A 24,327-nucleotide genomic window follows, 5' to 3' on the forward strand; every position below is an offset into this window, starting at 1 on the left:
ATTTTAGGAGTGGGAAGTAACTTTGGGAAAAAGAAATACTGATACTGAATAAATGATCAGAACAGGAAACATTCTCCAACTATGAGTAGTTAGTACCTGAAGAAAGAAAAATATCTGTGTACTTACTTTATTAACAGCAAAGGCAGTAATGATATCAGATTCCTTATGAATAATTCTTGCTTTACCTCCAGGATATCCCAAATCTGCTTCTATCTAAATGGAGAAAAAGAAAATATAAAAATACAGTAAGTTTAGTAATAGAAAGAATATATGCCAATATGTCATTTAATATTTGCATAAATTATTTTCAGAAACTCTTTACATATTTCAAATACAAAGGTACTATTTTCCATGCTCATTATCTCTAAAACAAAATTTATTTGACAAGGGGAATTTAAATTATTTCAAATTTGCTTTTTCACATATAAGATAGTTGATATAACATACAACTTCGTTAACTGCTTATGCTCCCAACCTATAATGAATTCACTTTAAAGGATCAAGACATTTTAATTATTAAAGTAGATTTATTTACCACATTTCTTAGTATTATAATCCTTTGATAATATTTTAAATATTAAAAAGTCAGATGGTAAATAGTTTTGGTTTTGTGGACCATAGAGTGTCACTTCTGCATATTCTTCTTTTATTTTTTTAAATATTTTTACTGATTTTTTACTTTTATTTTTTTAGTGAGAGAGGATGGCAAAGGGAGAGAGTGAGAGTGAAACATTGATTGGCTACCTCTTGAACAATCCCTACAGGGGATCAAGCAGGAAATTCGAAATCTGGGCACCTGTCCTGATTTGGGAATGGAACCAGCAACCCTTCAGTGCATGGGACAACCCTCCAACCAACTGAGCCTCACTGATCAGGGCATGCATATTCTTTTTTAAACAATCTTTATGACAATATAAAGGCCATTCTTAGAAGATCCAGTTGGATATGGCCTGCTGAATATAGTTTACTGACTGCTGGTCTAAAATAACATTTAATTTATAGAAGAAAAACATGAAACCCTGAAAGGCACAGTTAATTTGCCCAAGTCAATAATCATTTTAGTAGCTGAGTAAACCGTAATTCAATGTACTTTAGATGAGAGACATATATTTGACCTAATACTTACCTCAGAGGTATATACAACACCTTTGAACTTGGAAGAGAGTACTGAATAAAATTAACAGTTACAGTCCTGTGGAGTTGGGTGGATGCAGCTGGGGCTAATTTGTAGTGGGTTGGGGTTCTGGTCCCACCTTATCTGCGGGGGCCAGAGCTGGTCCTAGACCAACCTTGGCCATATAAAGTTTGTCTTCAATGGCTGTGGGGGTGCAGCAGCCTAACTTCTGGCCTGATTTCTAAGTGTGGGCCTGTATCTCCCAGGAGGCCTCAGAGGCAATGCACCTGGTGGACAGCTTCAGACCACACCAAAACATCACCCAACCACCTCCACAGCAACACACTCAAGGTGCAGACTACATGGGTACAACAGCCTTGCTGAAATAAGTCCTGCTCTGTGGGGAGAGCCCCTGCACAGCTGATCATCCACAGTGGTCAGTGATGGCAGCTAGTCCTTGCAGCAGATTGGCCTAAGGAGTAAATCCCTCCCATTGAGGTGCTAACAACAATCAATGCTCAATTAGAAGAGAAGGGTCTACACAGCCCATAGAAGGAGGGTTTGTACAACTGGAGTGCACAGCTTGGGTGATCTGGGAGGCTGTGCCACTGGATCCTACAGGACACCCACTACAATAGGCCACTCTACCAAGCCTGGGAGACATAGCAGCTCTACCTAATACAAAGAAACAAACACAAAGGAGGCTGCCAAAATGTGGAGACAAAGAAACACATCCGAAATGAAAGAACAGAACAAAACTCCAGGAAAAGAACTAATAACCAAAATGGAGATAAGCAATCTGTCAGATGCAGAGTTCAAAACACTACTTATAAGGATGTTCAAGGAACTTAGTAAGGACCTCAACATCATAAAAAAGGACTAGCTAGAAATGAAGGATTCACTAACGGAAATCAAGAATAATTTATAGGAAATCAACAGTAGATAGGTAAGGCCAAGAATAAAATCAGCGATTTGCAATATAAGGAAGTAAAAATCACTATCAGAACAGCAAAAAGAAAAAAGAATTTTAAAAAAATGAGGATAATGGGGCAACATCAGGCAAACCAACGTTTGCATCATGGGGGTGCCAGAAGGAGAAGAAAGCAAGAAATTGAAAACTTACTTGAAAACTAATGACAGAAAACTTCCCTAACTTGGGGAAGGAACTAGACATATAAGATCAGTAAGCAAGGAGAATCCCAAGCAAAATGAACCCAAAGACGCCCACACCAAAGACACATTATAATTAAAATGCAAAAGGTTAAAAACAAACAGAGAATCTTAAAAGCAGCAAGAGAAAAGCAGTTAGTTACCTACAAGGGAGTTCCTATATGACTCTCAGCTGATTTCTCAGCAGAAACTTTGCAGGCCAGAAGGGAGTGGCAACAAATATTCAAAGTGATGAAAAGCAAAGACCTACAACCAAGATTACTCTACCCAGCAAAGCTATTACTTAGAATGGAAGGACAAAAAGAGCTTCCCAAAGGAAATCTGAAGTTCATCATCAAACCAGTATTATATGAAATGTTAAAGGGTCTTCTTTAAGAAGAAAAAAAAAAGATTAAAAAGTGAGCAATAAAATGGCAATAAATACATATTTATCTGACGGTTGCCAGATGGGAGAGGGTTTAGGAGGATGAGTGGAAAAGGTGAAGGGATTAATAAGCACAAATTGGTTGTTATGGAATAGTCCTGGGGATCTATAAAGTACAGCATAGGGAATATAGTCAATAATATTGTAATAACTATGATGCTAGATGGGTAGAGACTAGATTTATCAGGATGATCACTTAGTAAGCTATATAATGTCTAATCACGCAGGTATGCACCTGAAACTAATATGATATTGTAGGGTAACTGTTAATTTAAAAATTTTAAATGATTTAAATTGAAAACAAAATAAATTTAGTCATTTAATAAAATAAAATCAACATATTCTAAAATATTTACATAAATATATCTTAATACCTCTGGGTAAAAAGGAGGAAATTATTAAGAGTTGGGAATGTTGCATAATGTAGGATAATTTTATTTTATTTTAACCTCCCTAACCTTCAATCTTTAAAATGAATTACTATAAAATGTTACACAACTTACTGTGAAGCACAGAAGTTATTAATTTGAAATTATAATGCAACAAATTTACTTCCTGCAAAATTTAGTTAAGACATCTCCAATACCCAACCATTGTCCATAGAACTGAGTAGTTAGCAGTATTTTTTAAAATGGCTACTGAGGTGACTATATAATTCCAAAGTTGAAAGAGAATTATAAATAACCAAATCAAAATAGCCCTATGCAAACAACTCATGTCACTGAATGTAAAGATGTGAAATATATTCTAATCTAAAATGCAATTTGATTACAAACATAAAACAATTTCTGTTTGCTAAACATTTTGGTTTCTTTGAAGGCTAACTTCTTTTCTAAGAAAACACTTAGCTTTGCTATAAGAAGCCCAGCAACCAATAAGAATGTCAAGAATAAGGTGTTTTTTTTGTTTGTTTTATGATAAAATGCCAACATAGCCACCACTCTGCCTGATATCTAAAACACACTAAGTGTCTGCTATTGGGTTTTGAAGAAATTAAAAATAGAGAAAATTATATTTCCATTAAATAGAGGGATATACTATTTGCTAATAATGGTTAGGTAGTTGGGATGGACATAACAGTTTCACCTGCAGAGCTTCTTCAAATTTTACAGATATGGGGATGAAAGATCTTGCAGGCATGAAATTCAAAAAAGCTCCTTCAATGTAGGAATACACTCCTGTCCTCTTATTATCTAGATTTACTAAAACATTGTTTCTTAATAGTCTGGACGCAAGATGACCTGAATGAGAGTCAACTGGTGGGGGGCGGGGGAGCAGTGTAAGAATGATGTTTAGCATCTCAAGAGCTTATGCATATTTAATTTTGAGAACACTTATAAATGTCAGGAGATGAGACTGGAGAAGTAGGCAGGGTTCAGTTTGGACAGGGCCTCAGAATCCATAATAAGAGATTCAGATTTTATTTTAAGACTAGAAAGCCATAGTTCTGGGTGTTGTGAGACAAAACATAAAGTTGTGTGAACGGTTCCCAGGAAACCACTTATGAGCCTGCTACAGTAACTAAATAAGAAGTAATGGTGGACCAACAGACACAAACAGTTAGGGGGGTGAGGGCATGTGCTGGGGGGTGGGAGTGGCCAGGGAGAGGTCAAGGGGGGGAAATGGAGACTTATGTAATACTTTAAACAATAAAGAATTTAATTTTTTTTAAAATATATTTTATTGATTTTTTACAGAGAGGAAGAGAGAGGGATAGAGAGTTAGAAACATCGATGAGAGAGAAACATCGATCAGCTGCCTCTTGCACACCCCCTACTGGGGGTGTGCCCGCAACCAAGGTACATGCCCTTGACCGGAATCGAACCCGGGACCCTTGAGTCCACAGGCCGACGCTCTCTCCACTGAGCCAAACCGGCTTCGGCAAGAATTTAATTTTTTTAAAAAAAAGAGGTAATGGTGGATCTGATTAGGGTAATAGGAATGGTGTTATTATAAGTGGTCTGAATTGGGATAAATGTTAATATATTGAGAGTGAAATACGAGTAAAAATGATGAAGCAAGGATGACTCCTTGTTTTCAGACTGGATAACAGGGTGAGTGAAGGTACCATTTACTGAGACAAAAGTGAAGGAAAGAGTTGGTTTGGGTTGGGATTAGGGGCAGACATAAAATTCTGTTTTGACATTCGGGGAGAGATAGCTATTAGATTATGTATGCTAGTCTGGAGTTTAGGAAATAAATGGGGCTACTGAGATTTAAGACATCAAAACTATGGATGATATTTAAGCTATTAGATAACCCAAAGAGAAAATAAAGATAGGGGACAGAGAAGGTTAAAAAATAAGTTCTGGGGTGCCCAACACTTCAAGGATGGGGGAAAAATAGGACAATTCAGGTGTGGGAAGTAGCAGAGGAATAAGAAGTGACTTTACCATAGATTCTACTGTATATTAAAGGATAATAAAATATTATTAATAACTTTATACCAATATATTTGACAAGTGATATGACAAATTTCTTAAAGTACATATACTACCAAAGTACACTAAAAAAATAAATAATCTGCCCTGACCAGTTTGGCTCAGTGGATAGAGCATCGGCCTGTGGACTGGAGGGTCCCAGGTTCAGTTCCGGTCAAGGGCATGTACCTTGGTTGCGGGCACATCCCTGGTGGGGTTGTGAGGGAGGCGGGTGATTGATGTTTCTCTCTCATCGATGTTTCTGACTCTCTAACCCTCTCCCTTCCTCTCTGTAAAAAATCAATAAAATATATTTTAAAAAATAAATAAAAATAATCTGAACTGCCCTATATCTGTTAAAGAAATTGAATTTGAAGCTAAAAAAACTCCAGGCCCAGATGATTTCTCTGGTGAATTCTACCAAACACATAAGAAACAAATAACACTAGCTCTTCCAAAAAATTAAAGAGGAGAGACTTCTCAACTCTATGAAGCTAGGATTAGTTTAAAACCAACCAACAAAACCAAAGAACACCCCCCGCCAAAAAAAAAATGTAAGAAAATTACAAAGCAATATCCCTCATGAACACAGATGCAAAAATTCTGAACAAAATTTTTAACAAATCAAATCTAACAATATGTAAAAAAGAACTCCTAATGACCATAAATAGGGGCTTACACGAGGAATGCAAGGTTGGTTTAAAATCAAATAAATCCACCAATCTATTTAGCCATATTAATAGACTAAAAAAAGAAAAGAAAGTCATTTTATTATCTCAACAAAATTATGCACCACATAACAATGTTTGGTCAAGGACAGAGCATATACAACTGTGATCCAATATGATTATAATAGAGCTGAAAAATTCCTATCACCTACAACTTTGTAGCCCTTGTAACACTGCCAATCCTATCTAATAAAAGAGTAATATGCAAATTGACTGTACCTCCACCACACCCACAAGCCACGCCCACCAGCCAATCAGGAGCGAGTATGCAAATTAACCCCAACCAAGATGGCTGCGGCCACAGAGCGAGCAGGAGGCTTGGGTTTCCCTGGCAATGGAGAAAGCCAAGCTTTCCGCAAACCCTGGCAGGCCCAGGACTCCACTCAAGACTATGAAGTTTCAATTATGGAAGATAAAATAAATCCCAACAAAAATGGTGACAGCCACCTAGCTGGAGAGAGCAGGAGGCTTGAGTTGCCCCCGGCAATGGAGGAAGCCAAGCTTTCCTCACACCCTGGCGGGGCCCAGGCCTCCACTCAAGGCTACAAAGTTTCAATTATAGAAGATAAATAAATGCCAACAAAAATGGTGGCAGCCACGGAGCTGGAGAGAGCAGGAGGCTTGAGTTGACCCCGGCGATGGAAGAAGCCAAGCTTCTGCAGCCCTGGCCTGCCTTGGCCTCCACTCAAGGCTACAAAGTTTCAATTATAGAAGATAAATAAATCCCAACACAAATGGCTACGGCCATGGAGCAAGCAGGAGGCTTGGCTCCACTCCAGGCTACAAAGTTTCAATTATAGAAGATAAATAAATCCCAGATACCAGGGCCTCCGCTTGAGTCGCCAGGGGGCATGGCCGGCCTGCAAACCACCACAGGCTCCTCGCCCAGGCTGCCCCACGCCCCAAGGGAACCCCCACCCTGATCCGGGACACCCTTCAGGGCAAACCATCTGGCCCCCACCCGTGCACCACACCTCTATCCTCATATCTAATAAAAGAGTAATATGCAAATTGACTGTCACTCCAACACACAATTGGCTGCCCCTATGTGGTCAAAGATCCTGCCTCCATGTGGACACAAAATGGCCGCCACAAGATGGCCAGCAGGGGAGGGCAGTTGGGAGGGACCAGGCCTGCAAGGGAGGGCAGTTGTGGGCAATCAGGCCAGCAGGGGAGGGCAACTGGGAGAGACCAGGCCTGCAAAGGAGGGCAGTTGGGGGCGATCAAGCCTGCAGGGGAGGGCAGTTAGGGGTGACCAGGCTGGCAGAGGAGAGCAGTTGGGGGGGGACCAGGCCTGCAGGGGAGAGCAGTTGGGGGGGACCAGGCCTGCAGGGAAGGGCAGTTAGGGGCAAACAGGCTGGAAGGGGAGCAGTTAGGCATCAATCAGGCTGGAGGGGAGTGGTTAGGGGGTGATCAGGCTGGCAGGCAGAAGCGGTTAGGGGCAATCAGGAAGGCAGGCAGGTGAGCAGTTGGGAGCCAGCAGTCCTGGATTGTGAGAGGGATGTCCGACTGCCTGTTTAGGCCAGTAGGATCGGGCCTAAGCGGGCAGTCGGACATCCCTCTAGGGGTCCCAGATTGGAGGGTGCAGGCTGGGCTGAGGGACACCCCCCCATGCATGAATTTCATGCACCAGGCCTCTAGTACATTATAATTGTCTACAGTCTGCAGTATAGTAATGTGCTACACAGGCTGGTTGCCTAAAAACTATAGGGGAATAGAACTTGCCATCCCAAAATATGTCTCTCTGGCATAAAAATTATTTTAGGCTGATTAAGAAACAGATGACTTCAGAGAAGCTCTGAAAACAAGTAGAAATTATCCTTTATAAAAGACATTTATATTTGTAAGGGAAATCTGCATAGCAAGGCTTTCTCCCTAGCTGTTCCAGAAAGACGTTAATGACCTTGTCTCTAGAAACTCTTATCAATGCAGAAGACAAAAACTTAAATCTGTATAATATCCTTATCCTTATTTTACTGTGTTTTTCCTAGTAACCTCCCATAACTGACTCACTCCACCTTTAACATGTTCAACCAAAAAGTTATACAAGTGGAAATCAAGCACATTATTAGATTCTTAATGCAAATCTATATATAGAAAAACCTAAGCGACCGTTTGCTATGATGCGCACTGACCACCAGGGGACAGATGCTCAATGCAGGAGCTAACCCCTGGTGGTCAGTGAGCTCCCACAGTGGGAGCGCCACTCAGCTGACTGACAGGCGCCAGACACCAGGCTCACAGCTGGCGAGCACAGCTGCTGCAGCACAAGCCTCTCCCGTAGATACTCCCCCTGCAGGCCTCTCCCCCACTGGGACCAGCATCGGTACTAGCATAGGACTGACTGGGCGTGAGCCTGTGGCCACTTCTCGGTCATGGGCAAGCTGGTATCGCCTTAGCATGGATGTGCAGAGACCAGAGTGGAGCGGCAGCGAGCCAACCACAGCGGAGCAGCAGCGAGCCTACCGAGCAGCAGCAGCAAGTGCAGCAGAGCTGGGATGAGGGGGAGCGGGACAGTGCCTGGCCCAGGCTCAGGCTCCTCCCCAGCCGCCTGCCACTTTGCTCAGTACTACATCCCTTGGGGGATGTTGGACTGCCCGTTTTGGCCTGATCTCCACAGGCCACGCCAAGGGACCCCACTGGTGCACAAATCCATGCAACAGGCCTCTAGTTAAAACTATAATGAACTACCACTACACACCTACTACAATGGCTAAAATAAAGGCTGACCATACCAAGTGTTGATAAGAATGTGAAGCAACTGGGATTTCATGCATTGCTGCTAGAAATGTAAAATGTTTCTACCACCTTGGAAAATACTTGAGCAGTTGCTCAAAAAGTTAATCACATGCCCACAATATAGTCTAGCTACCCCACTCTTAGGCATTTACACAAGAGAAATGAAAGAATATTTCCAACCAAAGAGACTTGTGTTTGAATATTCTAAGCAGTCTTATTTGAAATAGCTCAAAAATGGAAAAGGCTTAAGTGTTCATCAACAAGTCAATGGAGAAACAAATTTTGGGATAGCCATACAATGAATGCACCAGCAATAAAAAGAAACAAAATACTGAAATACACAATATGAAGGAATCTCAAAATAAATATGCTGAGCAAGCACATAGAAAAAAAAAGATTTATTGTACAATCACATTTACAAAAATTGCAGAAAATGCAAACTAATCTATATATATAAAAGTCTAAGCGACCATCTGACTGGTGGCTATGATGTGCAATGACCACCAGGGGGCAGACTATCTGACCAATAGCTATGAAATGCACTGATCACCAGGGGCAGACACTCAATGCAGGAGCTGCTGAGCTGCGGTGACTTGGCAGCTGCGGTCCTCAGGTGACGCACCCGGAACTGGAGAGGAGGGAGCCCGATTCTGGGGTGCATCACCCAAGAACCACCCTCTTGCAATTCGGGACCCCTTGGGGGATGTTGGAGAGCCAGTTTCGGCCTGATCCACAGGCCAAGCTGAGGGACCCCCCTCCCCCCGGTGCACAAATCCATGCACCAGGCTTCTAGTCTATACTAATAATAGAGGAATATGCAAATTGGACAGGACGCTGTCACATAATCAGAATGGTGGCGGGGCCACGGCAGAGAGCTCTCAGCACGCCTGTGCCAGGGGTCCGAAGGGCATGGAGAGGAAGGGAGAGCAGATAGGCAGTTAGGGGTCTCAGGCCGGCAGCGGATAGCAGATAGGCAGTTAGGGAGATCAGGCCAGCAGGGGAGAGCAGTTAGGCAGTTAGGGTGATCAGGCCAGCAGGGGAGCAGTTAAGGGCATCAGGCAGGCAGGCAGGTGAGCAGTTAGGAGCCAGTGGTTCCAGATTGTGAGAGGGATCCCGGATTGGAGAGGGTGCAGGCCAGGCTGAGGACCGCCCCCCCCCGCCCCGTCCCCGTGCACAAATTTCGTGCACTGAGGCTCTAGTCTATAATATCAGGAAGAAAATTAGTAGTTACCTGGGGAGGAAAAGGGCAGAGAGGGGAGGGAAAAGCAAGGGAGGGATTAGTTTGGGGGGTAATGGATATATTTATTATCTTGATTGTGCTAATGGCTTCACCCATGTAAACTTATGTAAAAATTCATCACATTCTAATAAATATGTGTAGTTACTGTAAATCAGGTATAGCTAATAAAGCTGTTAAAACTGTCCCATGTGGCTTGAAAAACTGGCCAAAAAATTATGATGTTAAACAAACACAATGACTGACTTTTGATGTAGTGTAACAACTATAGTAACATAACATTCTGATTAACATTTTATAAACAGTGTCAAAAAAATCTTTGGCTAAGGATTCATGACATAGCCTGTTTGAGAGCATCAGTCTGCAGAGCAAAGGGTCCCGGGTTTGATTCCGGGTAAGGGCACATACCACAATTGCAGGCTCCTCCCTGGCCCAGGCCCGGGTAGGGACGCGTACAGAAGGCAACCAATCAATGTGTTTCTCTCACATCGATATTTCTGTCTTTCCCTCTAACTTCTGTTCTCTCTAAAAATCAATCGAAAAATATCCTTGGGTGAGGATTAAAAAAAAAAAAGGATTCATGATAATGTATAGACTGTAGTAATTAATGATTACTGCAAGGCAAGGAATATTGTTAACTGATTAAAAGTTTGAATAATTATCTCTCAAAACACCAAAAGACCATTAGAAATTCTCAAAGTTAAGTGTGTACTGCATATGTTTATTTTGCCAAGGTTGTAGTTATAATATACACTGCACATCAAATCAGTCTTTCTTATTAACTGTATAGAATTATTTCTATTTTACAAAAAGATTCCTTTGAGAAAGAATTCACAGCCTTAAAAAAATCTTTTGAAAAATGTTTTCCCTAAAAATTACTCTGATGACATGGTGTTAAAATAAAAATATGAAACACATGAATATCATATATCAACCTAATATAAGTCCTATTTGAATGTGTGATCACAGAACATTTGGGAGTTATTTTATGGTTGTACACATTCTCAGCATTTGTGCCGTGTTCTCAAGTATTATTGAGTTCTTATTATACATAAGATATGCTGTATCCTATTATTACCAGTAAAATAAATGATATAGTGTATAATAGTATCCGATATATTTTAAGAAATTAATATAAGAAGAAAGAATTTTAACTTAAAAAAGTGATACTTGCAAAAATAGAACAATGCTACTATACTTCTATAATGGCTATTTTAATTACAATTTATTAAGAACTTTCATTGTATTTACTATGAAAAAATCTGTAGCCAAAACAGGATACATTCAACTCCCTTTAAAATTGCATTCTCTTATTAATAAACAGAAACAATGTTATGATTGCAATATTTAAGTTGTTAAAATAAAAGAATAAATGGAGGGAACAGTAATTTAACTACATTGGAAACAAAGTCCAGTCCAAAGTTAAATGGAAACATTTTGTTTTTCTTGTTAAAGAATGCAATTTCTAATTTCAGTTGAATGATGCTTTGTACCTTATTGATGTTTGGCTCCTCCATCATAGAATTTTTGATGGTTTCACAGTTGTCCTCTAATGACTTCATCAAGAAAGAATAATCACATGACAAAGAGTAAGATGCAATGTAACATGCAAAATACTAGGGATTTTTTTTTAATTATATTTTTTGCCAAATTTAGTAATATTGGACTGAGTTATTATTTTTAAAATTTCAATTTATCTTAAAAGAAGCATGTGTGTGGGTGCAGAATTAGGGGTTAGGGAAAACTTTATCCCTCAAAATTCATTAACAACCACTATAAATTTTATTCAACCTCCTGAGAAATTTTTACTCACTTAACTTTGAAATGTTGATATTAAAGCAAGATTATAGCCCAAGCACTTTATATTACAAATTTCAGAGCTAATGGCGCCAGAGTACTATCAACTGAAAATTAAAGTCAAATTGTTCTCTTATACAGTACTATTTCTTGTCTCCTCACTCTTCATGAAAACATCACGATTAAAAAAATTTTATTTCTAGATCTCTAATTCTCACTTTGTCTTGATGGAGGCAGAAATACTCAACAAACTGCTTGGAGGCATACATGATTTTTTTTGTGTGAAATAATAAAAGTATACTTACTTTTTATTAATTTAGTATATGTGTATCCAACAACATACTAATACTATCCTAATAATGTTATTTAAAGGTGTAGAGTCTCTTTTTCTCTCTCATTTTTTTTAATTGAATTTATTGGGGTGACAGTGGTTAATAAAATCATATAGGTTTTAGGCACACATGCTCCTTAAAAGGGGATATTAACACTAGTTAAAGAAAGAGCTGTTCAAGACCTTTAGTTTTTCTCAGAAAACGAAAGTAAACAGAAAAAGGAATCAGGGTGCCAAGAATTTTTTTTATTTGGTCAGGAATGATTTAGATGTAGTCTATTTGTAGCTATCTGCACTCAATTTCCAAATAAATACAAATAGGGAAGACCTTCTGTTTTAAAAATGCATGTAGCACTAAAAACTACATTATATAGGAAAGGAAAGATCTGAGGATACAACAGAATTTTATCATCAGGTAAAGAAAATTTCATTTTCAAAGACATAAAGGAATAAAGAACAGTAGCACTTTCAAAATATTCTCCATTATCTGCCATCTAATAACTACCATTAATCATGCCAAGTTTTTAAATAAGTTAAATATACTGGTTAAAGCACAGCAAAGTGAAAGGTATTATACTCATTTTGCAGTTTAAAAAAACAACACACACATTAAAATACATAGAAAATATTTAGCTTACTGATAGAGATAAAGCTTTTATTCCAGCATTCATATTACTGCTTTTGATTAAAATGGTTATAATAAAAAAATAACTTTATTTATTTATCTGCTATCTTCCCTTACTCACTCTGGCTTCCTTATGTTAGTCTATCTCCTTAATGGTTCTATCCCCTAATTCTATTGGACAATCTAGTGGTACAATAGTCATTTGTTTTGTTTGTTTTGAGAACTATTTTATTTCACAAATACACTAAATGTATCAGAGGTAGAGAAATGTTTTTATTTTTACAGTTATAGTAATCAAACATGACAATGTTTTTTAAAAAACTATTTTGTACTTGAAGTTATTTTGCCCATTTGCATATTCATATAACAAGGTACATCAGAGAAACTGAAGAAGTAACAAGCACATTAAACATGCTTTTTATTCAGAGCAATCAACAGTGCTTTATACACTATTATTAGAATACTTTAAGTTGTAATAAATTATTTTAGGCAAACATAAATTTAAAATAAGAAACATTACCTCATCTGTAAATATATGCTAATTAGTCTGACACTCTTATCTAGTAAATCTACTTTTAATTTTATTCATCCAAAAATTTGCTTAAACTGTTTTAATAGTACTTCATATGCTAAATATTTAAGATATAGCTTACTTAAGGTTATATAGAAATACTTACATTTGTATTGTATCTATTGGATTTATTATTTGCTCAGATTTCAATATTATACTAAGGTCAAGTCTTCTAAATTAGCAAAAACACTAAATATTGTTTCTTGGCCTAGCTAATTTAGATATATTTACATAAACAGGCAAATACTAATTAACAGCATGTACAATTGCCTCTAATAAATTAGTGCTTAGACTGAGAGACAATGAATTATATGTAATTTTCCTTTTTTCAATGAGGTTAGATGTCATCTTGCTTTTTGCTTCTTGTCTATTAAGAAGCCATTCTATTTCCTAATTTATCCAACTGAAATATCATCCTTTTTTCCTTCCACTTCAAAAACTTGCTTTGACTAGTTCAGTGGATCACAGACCAGTTGCCAGTCTTGAACACTTTACCGGTCCATAAGAAGATAAGGAATTAACTAAATCACTAAATCCACTGTTTAGTTTACCCTACATTTTTTAATAGCAAAATTGTCTCAATGAAGGAAACAAAATTTTAATTTACATTCAGGGACAAGTTTCCCATAACAACAAATTGAAAGTTTTTAGCAGCACTGAACTGAGAAGAATCGTTATAATGATAACATCGAGGTATAATCAACCTATAAATTAGAGTTTGCAAAATTTCATTAAGAAGCGTAATCAACAGAGTAAAAAAAACACATATTTGAACGTACATATTTGAAATGTTTTCAGTATATAAACCTAATTTCAATTAAATTTCTAAGATAAACTTCTTTTAATTGTCACATGAAAATCATGGGAACTTTCTACTTTGTCTCTTAATGGTGATCATGACAGCTCAAAACAGGAAACAAAGATACAGAATCTTAACCAATATCTTTTGGGGAGAAAAGTCCCAAATACATCTGAATTAGTTACTTTAAATAAAACAGATGTAAGAAAATACTGACCCTCTCTCTTTCCTATTCAATTACTTTTCTATACATTAACTGCATAGGATATCTTTATGATATAAAAATCAGTTTTATTTTATTATTTAATATATTTTATTGATTTCAGAGAGTAAGGGAAAGGGAGAGAGATAGAAACATCAATGATGAGAGAGAACCATTGATCCGCTGCCTCCTGCACGCCCCCTACTGGGGACTGTGCCCACAATCCAGGCATGTGCCCTTGACCAGAATCGAACCTGGGACCTTTCAGTCTGCAGGCCAACACTCTATCCACTGAGCCAAACTGGCTAGGGCAAAGTTAGTTTTATTTTTTTATTTATTGATTTGAGATAGAGGGGGAAGGAGAGAAAGAGAGAAACATCAACTTGTTGTTCCACTTATTTATGCATTTATTGGTTGATTCTTGTATGTGCCCTGACCAGGGATCGAACCCCTAACTTTGGTGTGTTGGGATGATGCTCCAACCAATTGAGCTAACCAGCCAGGGTTAAAATGAGTTAAACAGTCTATAAAAGGCAACTTATTCTTTATGGTTACATAATACAAAAGATTTCAATAATAAAACAGTAAGCAGGTTTTACCTAATACGAACCTCATTTAAGCACCTTTTCTTTGTAAATATATTTCTGATAAAGGTTTCCTGAATTTCTTCTTGCTTCACCAAGTACTGCCAAAGTCTTTTCACAGACAGTGCCAGGTGGTGTTTGGATCTACAGAGAAACAATGTATTTAATTATACACTTAAAATTATGATTAACTTGACTATATCTACTTAGTGTTATATAAGTGTTTATAATAATAATTAACTAGAATCAGACCAAATCATCTTGGGCTGCAATCAGTACTAGTAGTCTTTTGTTTTTTTTCTTTGTTTTTTTTAAATATTTTATTGATTTTTTACAGAGAGGAAGGGAGAGGGACATAGAGCCAGAAACATCGATGAGAGAGAAACATCGACCAGCTGCCTCCCGCACACCCCCCACCGGGGATGTGCCCTCAACCAAGGCACATGCCCCCGACCGGAATCGAACCCGGGATCCCTCAGTCCGCAGGCCGACGCTCCATCCACTGAGCCAAACCGGTTTCGGCAGTAGTCTTTTCTTAAAGGACTGGATGGTAAATATTTTAGACTCTGTAGGCCACATGGTCTTTCATACTATTACTCAGCTCTGCCAATGAAGTGGGAAAGGGGCAGAGATGATATTAAAATGAAAGGGTGTGGCTGTGGTGCAATAAAACTTTATTTACAATATAGGAGGAAGGATGAATTTGGCCCATAGGCTGCAGACTGCTGACCCCTCACCTAGAAGAGATCTACAAGCAGAGCTACTAAAAGTGTTGTCTGTGAACACATACCAGTCCACGAAGTCTGTTACTGATGTGCAATGAGGTAAGAGCTTAAGAAAAAAATGTAAATGAACTATCATTAAGTCACTATAGCAAGACTTTGATGAAGCAAGCAGTGCACTGATTTACCTTTTACACCTCACAAACAGCATTCGAGAGTGGGTGCCAGTAAACTACAAGCCTGCCTTCCATTTTCAAAAATAAAGTTTATTATGTAACAGCCATGCCCATTCACTTACTACTTACAGTTCATAGTTGCTTTCACTATACAATGGCAAGACTGAATATTTGCCACAAGAACTGTAAGGTCCCCAAAGCCTAAAATGTTTACTTATTTGGACCTTTGCAGGAAATGTTTGCTAACCTCAGGACTATAACATGCATCACACAGAGACACAGAGATGAGCCTAGAAGAGCATATTATACATAAAAGGACTTAAATATTTTTTCTTCAAATACTACCTGAAACCACTCTTGATTTAGTAAAACTCATACTTAAAAACAATATCCATTTGAAAACCCACTTGAAAGGAGTGTTTGTAGGTTCCAGCAAAGCTTTGTGGCGGAGAATTGCAGGACCTGCAGACAAACTCTCTTCAGAAGTATAACTTGCAATATAGTTTTGAGGGGGCCCACCATGGACTTCAAGTCGTCGGAGAAGAACTTGCTCCCAACATTGAAGAGTTTTTAGAACTGCGTGACAAAGTGGTGAACTAACAGGAAGCTCTAAAATGAGAAAATAAAATTGACCCGCATTTATCTTCTGTAGTAAAATGCTATATTCAACTGTAAGAATGACTGAGATATTAACACCCATTTTGTCAGAGGTGATGTGAAAGAGGAGGGCATAGAATTCTAGAGTATAAATAAAAGGGTACCACTCGGCTGGTGTAGCTAAATGGTTGAGCATCAACCTCTGAACTGGAAGGCCAGCGTTCGATTCCTGGTCAGCGCACATGCCCAGGTTACAGGCTTGATCCCTATTAGGGAGCATGCAAGAGGCAACTGATCAATGATTTTCATCATTGATGTTTCTATCTCTCTCTCCCTCTCCCTTCCTCTCTAAAAGCAATAAAAAAAAAAGTATTTTAAAAAAGGATATCATAAATCTGTGTAACATTTCAACATAATTAGGTGGCCAAGGACAATAAAAAATGGGCAATCTAAGTAAAAATTACATCAAAGATTTACAACTACTACTTGGAATAATATTTATGATGTGATTTAAATGACTGCTATGTCAATTACTGCTTTTGACTTTAATTTCACATAAAAAAATTTACCTGAATATTATAAAACTACTAGAGGCCCAGTGCATGAATTTGTGCACAGATGGGGTCCAGCCAACCCAGCTCCAATTGGGGCAGATCAGGGCTGGGCCTGTAGGGAGGAGGAGACAGCAGGAGGTTGGCCCACCGGCCCACCCTTCGATTGGGGTTGGGGGGCTGATTGGGGTGGGGCCAGGCCATAGGGAGGGGCTGTGGGCAGTGGGCTGGCTGGCCCTGCCCCCAAATGGGGTTGGGGGTGCTGATCAGGGGCCAGCAGCCTGGGGGAGGGGCCATGGGTAGTTAGCCGGTTGGCCCTGCCCCTGATGGGGTGGGGGGGCCGATCTGGGGTGGGGCCAGGTGAGGGGAGGGGCTGCAGGAGGTTGGCAAGCCGGCCCTGCCCCCTATTGGGGAGGGGGGGTGATCAGGGGCAGGGCAGGCTGGGGGAGGGGCTGAAGGCCAATCAGGGTGGTGGGGGCCCATCAGGTGTGTGGCCAGCCAGGGGGAGGGGCTGTAGGAGGTTGGCCAGCCAGCCCTACTCCCTATTGGGGTGGGGGATTCGATCAGGGGCGGGCCGGCCTGGGGGGAGGGGCTGCAGGCCTATTGTGGTGGGGAGGGCTGATCGGGGACAGGGTTGGCTGGGGGTAAGGGAGAGGGCATTTGGCCAGAGGCCCGCTCTTGATCGGGGTGGGAGAGTCTGATCAGGGGCAGGCCGGCAGCGGGGAGGGGCCATGAGGTTGGCCAGCCGGCCAGCCCCACCCCCTGATCGGGCCTGTTTGCTGGCCACAGTGGGCATCATAGCGACCAGTTGTTATGGTTGTTAAGGCTGTTACGGTCACTGGCTTTTTATATATATAAATGTCTGGAAGAAAATTAATTGCTTTAACCTTTGTATCAGCCCAATTTCTGTATAGCATATAACTACAATTTGCTTAGAAAATTAAATAATTCACAAAAGTAAAAAAAAGTGTTATGTAATACTATGAAATGCAGCACTTTCCAGTTCTACACTTCTATACTCTTAAATCCTAATCCTACTCTCAACTTTTAGCTCTTTACCTATAAAAATCTAAACATGCTCATACTGTGAATTCTTAATCTTTCAATTTTAAAAATGATCTTCTGATATACTGCTATAGAATATGAGAATACACTTCTCTCTCCATCATTCCAATATAAACACATAATAATTTTTTATTAAATTGGCATTTTAGTTTTCATATATATATATTAGAGGCCCGGTGCATGAAATTCATGCACGGAGGGGGGTGTCCCTCAGCCCAGCCTGCAGCCTCTCCAATCTGGGATCCCGGTAGGATCGGGCCTAAACGGGCAGTCGGACATCCCTCTCAAAATCCAGGACTGCTGGCTCCAAACTACTCACCTGCCTGCCTTCCTGATTGCCCCATCCCTCACAATCCAGGATGTCCGACTGCCCATTTAGGCCCAGTAGGACCGGGCCTAAACGCGCAGTCGGACATCCCTCTCACAATCCAGGACTGCTGGCTGCCAACTGCTTGCCTGCCTGCCTTCCTGATTGCCCCTAACCACTTCTGCCTGCCAGCCTGATCACCCCCTAACCACTTCCCTCCAGCCTGATTGATGCCTAACTGCTCCCCTGCCAGCCTGTTTGCCCCTAACTGCCCTCCCCTGCAGGCCTGGTCACCCCTAACTGCCCTCCCCTACAGGCCTGGTCACCCCTAACTGCCCTCCCCTGCAGGCCTGGTCACCCCTAACTGCCCTCCCTTGCAGGCCTGGTCCCCCCCAACTGCTCTCCACTGCAGGCCTGGGTCCCCCCCAACTGCCCTTCCCTGCAGGCCCGGTCACCCCCAACTTCCCCCCTCAGCTGGCCTGGTCACCCCTAACTGCCTTCCCCTGCAGGCTTGATCGCCCCAAACTGCCCTCTGTTGCAGGCCTGGTCCCTCCCAACTGCCCTCCCCTGCTGTCCATCTTGCAGTGGCCATCTTGTGTCCACGTAGGGGCAGGATCTTTGATCACATGGGGGCAGCCATATTGTGTGTTGGAGTGATGGTCAATCTGCATATTACTCTTTTATTACATAGGATAGAGGCCTGGTGCATGGGTGGGGGCCGGCTGGTTTGCCCTGAAGGGTGTCCCAGATCAGGGTGGGGGTTCCATTGGGGCGTGGGTCGGCCTGGGCAAGGGGCCTGTGGTGGTTTGCAGGCCGGCCATGCTCCCCGGCGACCCAAGTGGAGGCCCTGGTACCTGGGATTTATTTATCTTCTACAATTGAAACTTTGTAGCCTGGAGTGGAGCCAAGCCTTCTACTTGCTCCATGGCGGCAGCCATTTCTGTTGGGATTTATGTATCTTCTATAATTGAAACTTTGTAGCCTGGAGCGGAGGCCAAGGCAGGCCAGGGCTTCAGAAGCTTGGCTTCCTCCATCGCTGGGGGCAACCCTAGCCTCCTACTCTTTCCAGCTCCGTGGCTGCCGCCATTTCTGTTTGGATTTATTTATCTTTTATCATTGAAACGTTGTAGCCTTGAGTGGAGGCCTAGGGTTGCCCCCAGCGATGGAGGCCTAGGCCGGCAAGGGCAGGCGGAAAGCTTGGCTTCCCCCATTGCCGGGGAAACCCAAGCCTCCCTCCTACTCTCTGTGGCCGCAGCCATCTTGGTTGGGTTTATTTGCATATTCACTCCTGATTGGTTGGGGCGTGGCTTGTGGGTATAGTGGAGGTACGGTCAATTTACATATTACTCTTTTAGTAGATAGGATTAAATACAGATCACAGATGAACCACTTGGTATCCTAACATGCCTCTTTCTTTCCTATACTACGGTTCCTCCCTTGGAGTTAATCACTAACTTTTCGCATTTACTTAGTTTTCTATGTGTCTACCACTATTAAATCTCCCAATATCTCAGCTATGGCTATAAATACAGTCTCAATAAAGTCAATCACATCAGGTTCAAATTCTCTGCTTTCCTGAACTCCTAAGAGCACTAACAAGGTGACAGACATATCTATATATGGTTGGTTTAGTTAACAGAAACCTATCTTCTACAATAGGAAGTTATTTAACTTTTTCTCCATTATTTGAAAAAATACAAAACAGTAAATCAAAAGCAATGGCAATATTAATTCATGTTAAAATATTTTTTAGCCCAGCTGGTGTGGCTCAGTGGTTGAGCGTCAGACCATGCACCAAGAGGTTACCAGTTTGATTTCCAGTGAGGGCACATGCTTAGGTTGCAGGCTTGATCCCCAGAAGGGGGCATGCAGGAGGCAGCCAATCGATGTTGATCTCTCATCAATGTTTCTCTCTCTCTCTCTTCCTCTCTCTAAAAAAAAGAATAAAAACATATTTTCAAAAACAAATAAATAAAATAAAATATTTTTTACCTGCAAGATCATGACCTGCAAAGGGATAGAAAGTCTTCAAGTTGTTGAGTACCAATTGCACCATTGCCAAGCGCATCAATGACCAACTAAAAATAAAGCAACAGTAGATCTGTTAATTTTCACTCAGGGATTTAGAAGAGTACACTACTCTCTGACCCAACAATTCCACTACTAGTAATTTATCCTGATTATATACTTCCACAAAAACAAAAACAAAACACATATGCATGTAGTACTCAAGTCTGCATTATCTACAATAGCAAAAGACTAGAAACAATCAAATTATCCATCAAGAGAGTACTGTTTAAATATCTAAAGTTTTGAAAAACAGAATATTAGGGTAGCCATTTTGAATACATTAAGTGCCCAGCCTGTTTTGTCTTCCAGAGGGAAAGTATAGTGTCAGTCACCGGTACCTGACAGGGCCTTAATGTATTTAAGAATGAAGAAGGATCTCTAAGTGTTAATATGGTGTGAACTCCAGTATATATTGACAAATAAAAAGTTATAGAACACTACATATAGTATGCTACCTAAAGGGGAAATACAAGATTTCACATGTACACACACATGCTAAATTCTGCAAACAGAAAAATAAGCCAGAAACTGGAGGTTGTAGAAGAGAAATTAGCTGGAAGAGAGAAATGGTGAGACTTCTGATTTCACATTTTTATAGTTTTATGTTTTTATTTAAAAATATTTCAGCTTCTCTTTTATTTCAAGTGACATATTTATTTCTTAGAGTAATAGCTTTTTATTTCTTTAAGCTGTGGTAAAATAAATCATAAAATTTATCATCTTAACTATTATCAAGCATACAGTTCAGTCGCATTAAATACTTATTTATATTGTTGTGCAACCATCTATTTCCAGAATCCTTCTCATCTTGTAAAACTGAAACTCTATATCCACTGAGCAACAATTCTCCATTTCCAACTTCTCCTAGCTCCTGGAACCACCATTCTATTTTCTGTCTATGAATTTGATTACCCATGTTAATATTTCATATGAGATAAGTGGAATTATACAGTATTTTTCTTTTTGTGGTTTAATTTGCTTAGCATAATGTTGTTGAGATACATCCATGTCATAGTAACATGTATCAGAATTTCTATACTTTTAAAGGTTGAATAATATTTAATTGTACATCTATATCACATTTTGTTTATGCATTCACCTGTTGATAGATAATGAGGTTGCTTCTACCCCAATGGCTATTATGAATAATGTTGTTATGAACACGGGTGTACAAATACCTGTTTAATAACCTGCTTTGTATTCTTTTGGGTATATACCCAGGAGTCAAATTGATGGATCATATGATAATTCTATTTTTAATTTTTGAGGAACTGTCATACTGTTTTCCATGATGGTTGCACCATTTTACTTTCCCACCAACATTGCATAAGGGTTCCAGTTTCTATGTACTCTTGCAAACACTTTTATTTTCTGGATGTGTTTTTTTTCTATAGTAGCCATCTCAATGGGTGTGAGATCATCTTTCATAGTGATTTTGACTTGCATTTCCCTACTGATTAGCTATAGTGAGCATTTTTTTCATGTGCTTTTCAATAAAGGAGTACTTCATTGGTCATTTGTATAACTTTTTTGGGAAAATGTCTATTCTAATCATTTGCTGATTTTTAATTGGGTTGAGCTTTTGTTGCTGAGTTACACAATTTGATTTTTGAGCCATGTTAATATTTCATATATTAAAAAATTAGATAAACAGGAAATAATCAACATATTAATAAAAGCAAGATAACAAATATACCAGCACTCCTACATATAAGAATAATACTTATTGAGGGTGAATGTTTTGAACATTTATGATTCTTATCATATATGGAAATCATTTTTAAAACAATGATCACTGACATGTTAGCATACTAGTGTTCACTAAAAGACATTAGATTTTCTAGGATAAAACAGTGGGATTTATTTATATTAGGGAACAAAGGACAAAGAATAATCTGATAGCAACATTTCTGAGGACTAATAAAAAGTATAGGTCATCTATGGAATTATTAAGAAAAGGAATTTACCAATTTCAATTAAAGAAATCTAAATTAAATGTGTTATACTAGGTGTACCAGTTAATAATGTAGATTTTTTTTTCAATAGATGGAGTTACACATGTTGATAAATATGCGATTTGATACGTATGTTATTTTGTTGTATTGACAACAAGCTTCAAAACTTATGTCAATTTTCTGAAGGTGTTAACATCATAGTTATTTTTACACTTAAAAATGTTGAATTTCGTGCCAAAAAACAGCATTTGCGGGAAGTTTTAATTCATTACTTTATTTTGAAGAAAAAGTTATCATATACTTCGGGAAGCTTATGGTGAATATGCTCCATCTCAAGATAGTTGTGAACGCTGGTTTAAACACTTTAAAAGTGATGATTTCGATGTGAAAGACAAAGAACATCCAGGTCAACTGAAAAAGTTTGAAGACCAACAATTACAAGCATTATTGGATGAAGATGTGTGCCAAACTCAAAAACAACTTGCAGAAAGATTAAATGTTGCTCAGTAAACAATTTCCAATCATTTACAAGCAATGGGAAAGATTTTAAAGGAAGGAAAATGGGTGCCACATCAACTGAACGAAAGACAAATGGAAAACCGAAAAGTCATCAGTAAAATATTGCTTCAATGACATGAAAGAAAGTCTTTTTCGCATCAAATTGTGACTGGCAATGAAAAGTGGATTTATTTTGAGAATCCCAAACGCACAAAATCATGGGTTGATCCAGGTCAACCATCAACATCGACTGCAAGGCCAAATCGCTTCTGAAAGAAGACAATGCTCTGCGTTTTGTGGGATCAGGAAGGGGTGGTGTATTATGAGCTTCTAAAACCAGGTGAAACCGTTAATACCGATCACTACCGACAACAAATAATCAATTTGAACCACACTTTGATCATGAAACGACCAGAATGTTCCAGAAGACACGGCAAAGTAATTTTTCACCATCACACACTTCAAAACCAGTTAAAGACACATTAAAAGATCTTGCCTGAGAAATATTAATCCATCTGCCGTATTCACCAGACCTTGCTCCTTTGATTACCACTTGTTCTGATCGATGGCATATGCACTGTCTGAGCAGCACTTCAAAACATACGAAGAAGTGGAAAATTGGGTCTCTGAATGGTTTGCCTCAAAACAAGAAAAGTTCTATTGGGACAGTATCCACAAATTACCTGAAAGATGGGGGAAATGTGTAGCTAGCGATGGACATTACTTTGAATAAAGCACTTTTGATGTTTCTCTTGAAATTATCATGTTTTCTTTGATTATAAAATCCGCATTATTAACTGGTACATCTAGTAAGTCCTAAGCCACTAGTTTCACATGTACTATTTTCAAAAATATCATATATGACATCATTTTTTAAAAAAAGCTTAACATTAAGTATCCCATACCTGTATGAATTTGAATTAGAATGCTCTTGGAGATGAAAATCTGAAGCTGAAACATCATTATCATCATCATAATCATCATCATCATCACTGTCCACACTCTCTTCTGAATCATATTCTCTACTTAGGGAAGGGGGTAAAAAAGGCTAAAATAAAAAAGTTACAGAATTGACCATGAACTATCTGATTTAATACTTTGAATTACATAGTCCAATATTAGCAATTTATCCCATTTTCAGATATTTTGTTATAAGAAGTAAAACCAGCATTTGATGTTTTCCATTGATTTCTAGAGACTGGAAGGGAGGAAGAAGGGGGAGAGAGAGAGAGGGAGAGAGAGAGAGAGAGAGAGAGAGAGAGAGAGAGAGAGAGAGAGAAATCAATGTGAGAGAGATACATTGATTGGTTGTCTCCTGAATGTGCCTCTACCAGGGCTGGGGAATTTGCAACTGAGGTACTTGCCCTTGACTGTGAATCGAACCCATGACCCTTTGGTCCATGGCCAATGCTCTAACCACTGAGAAAAACTGGCCAGAGCTGCTTCTTTTTGCTTGATATTCTATGCCTTTGACATCACTTTACACAATTTCCTTACTTATTCATCCATTCAACAAAATTTTATCAGGTATCTTACTGTGTTAAAAAAAAAAAGCATCCTATACAATAAAAGGCTAATATGCAAATCGACCGAACAGCAGAACGACCAGTCGCTAAGATGTGCACTGACCACCAGGGGGCAGACA

General features: G+C 39.4%; 1 protein-coding gene across 3 annotated transcripts in view; it reads right to left on the reverse strand.

The window, feature by feature from the left end:
* The window catches only part of DMXL1 (Dmx like 1), a 158,974-nt gene that overhangs the window by 28,461 nt on the left and 106,186 nt on the right, over positions 1-24,327 (reverse strand). For 2 of the 3 annotated variants that reach the window (XM_079760045.1, XM_079760044.1), the window contains 5 exons: positions 23,588-23,730; positions 20,152-20,237; positions 16,047-16,248; positions 14,768-14,885; positions 127-213 (listed from right to left, as the gene is read on the reverse strand). In XM_079760045.1, the coding sequence (XP_079616171.1) occupies positions 127-213; positions 14,768-14,885; positions 16,047-16,248; positions 20,152-20,237; positions 23,588-23,730 (636 nt within the window). The remainder of the gene's footprint in view (positions 1-126; positions 214-14,767; positions 14,886-16,046; positions 16,249-20,151; positions 20,238-23,587; positions 23,731-24,327) is intronic. The other variant, XR_013812874.1, reaches the window with a different exon arrangement.

Source organism: Cnephaeus nilssonii, assembly GCF_951640355.1.
Source record: "Cnephaeus nilssonii genome assembly, chromosome: 2".
NCBI classification, from domain to species: Eukaryota; Metazoa; Chordata; class Mammalia; order Chiroptera; family Vespertilionidae; genus Cnephaeus; species Cnephaeus nilssonii.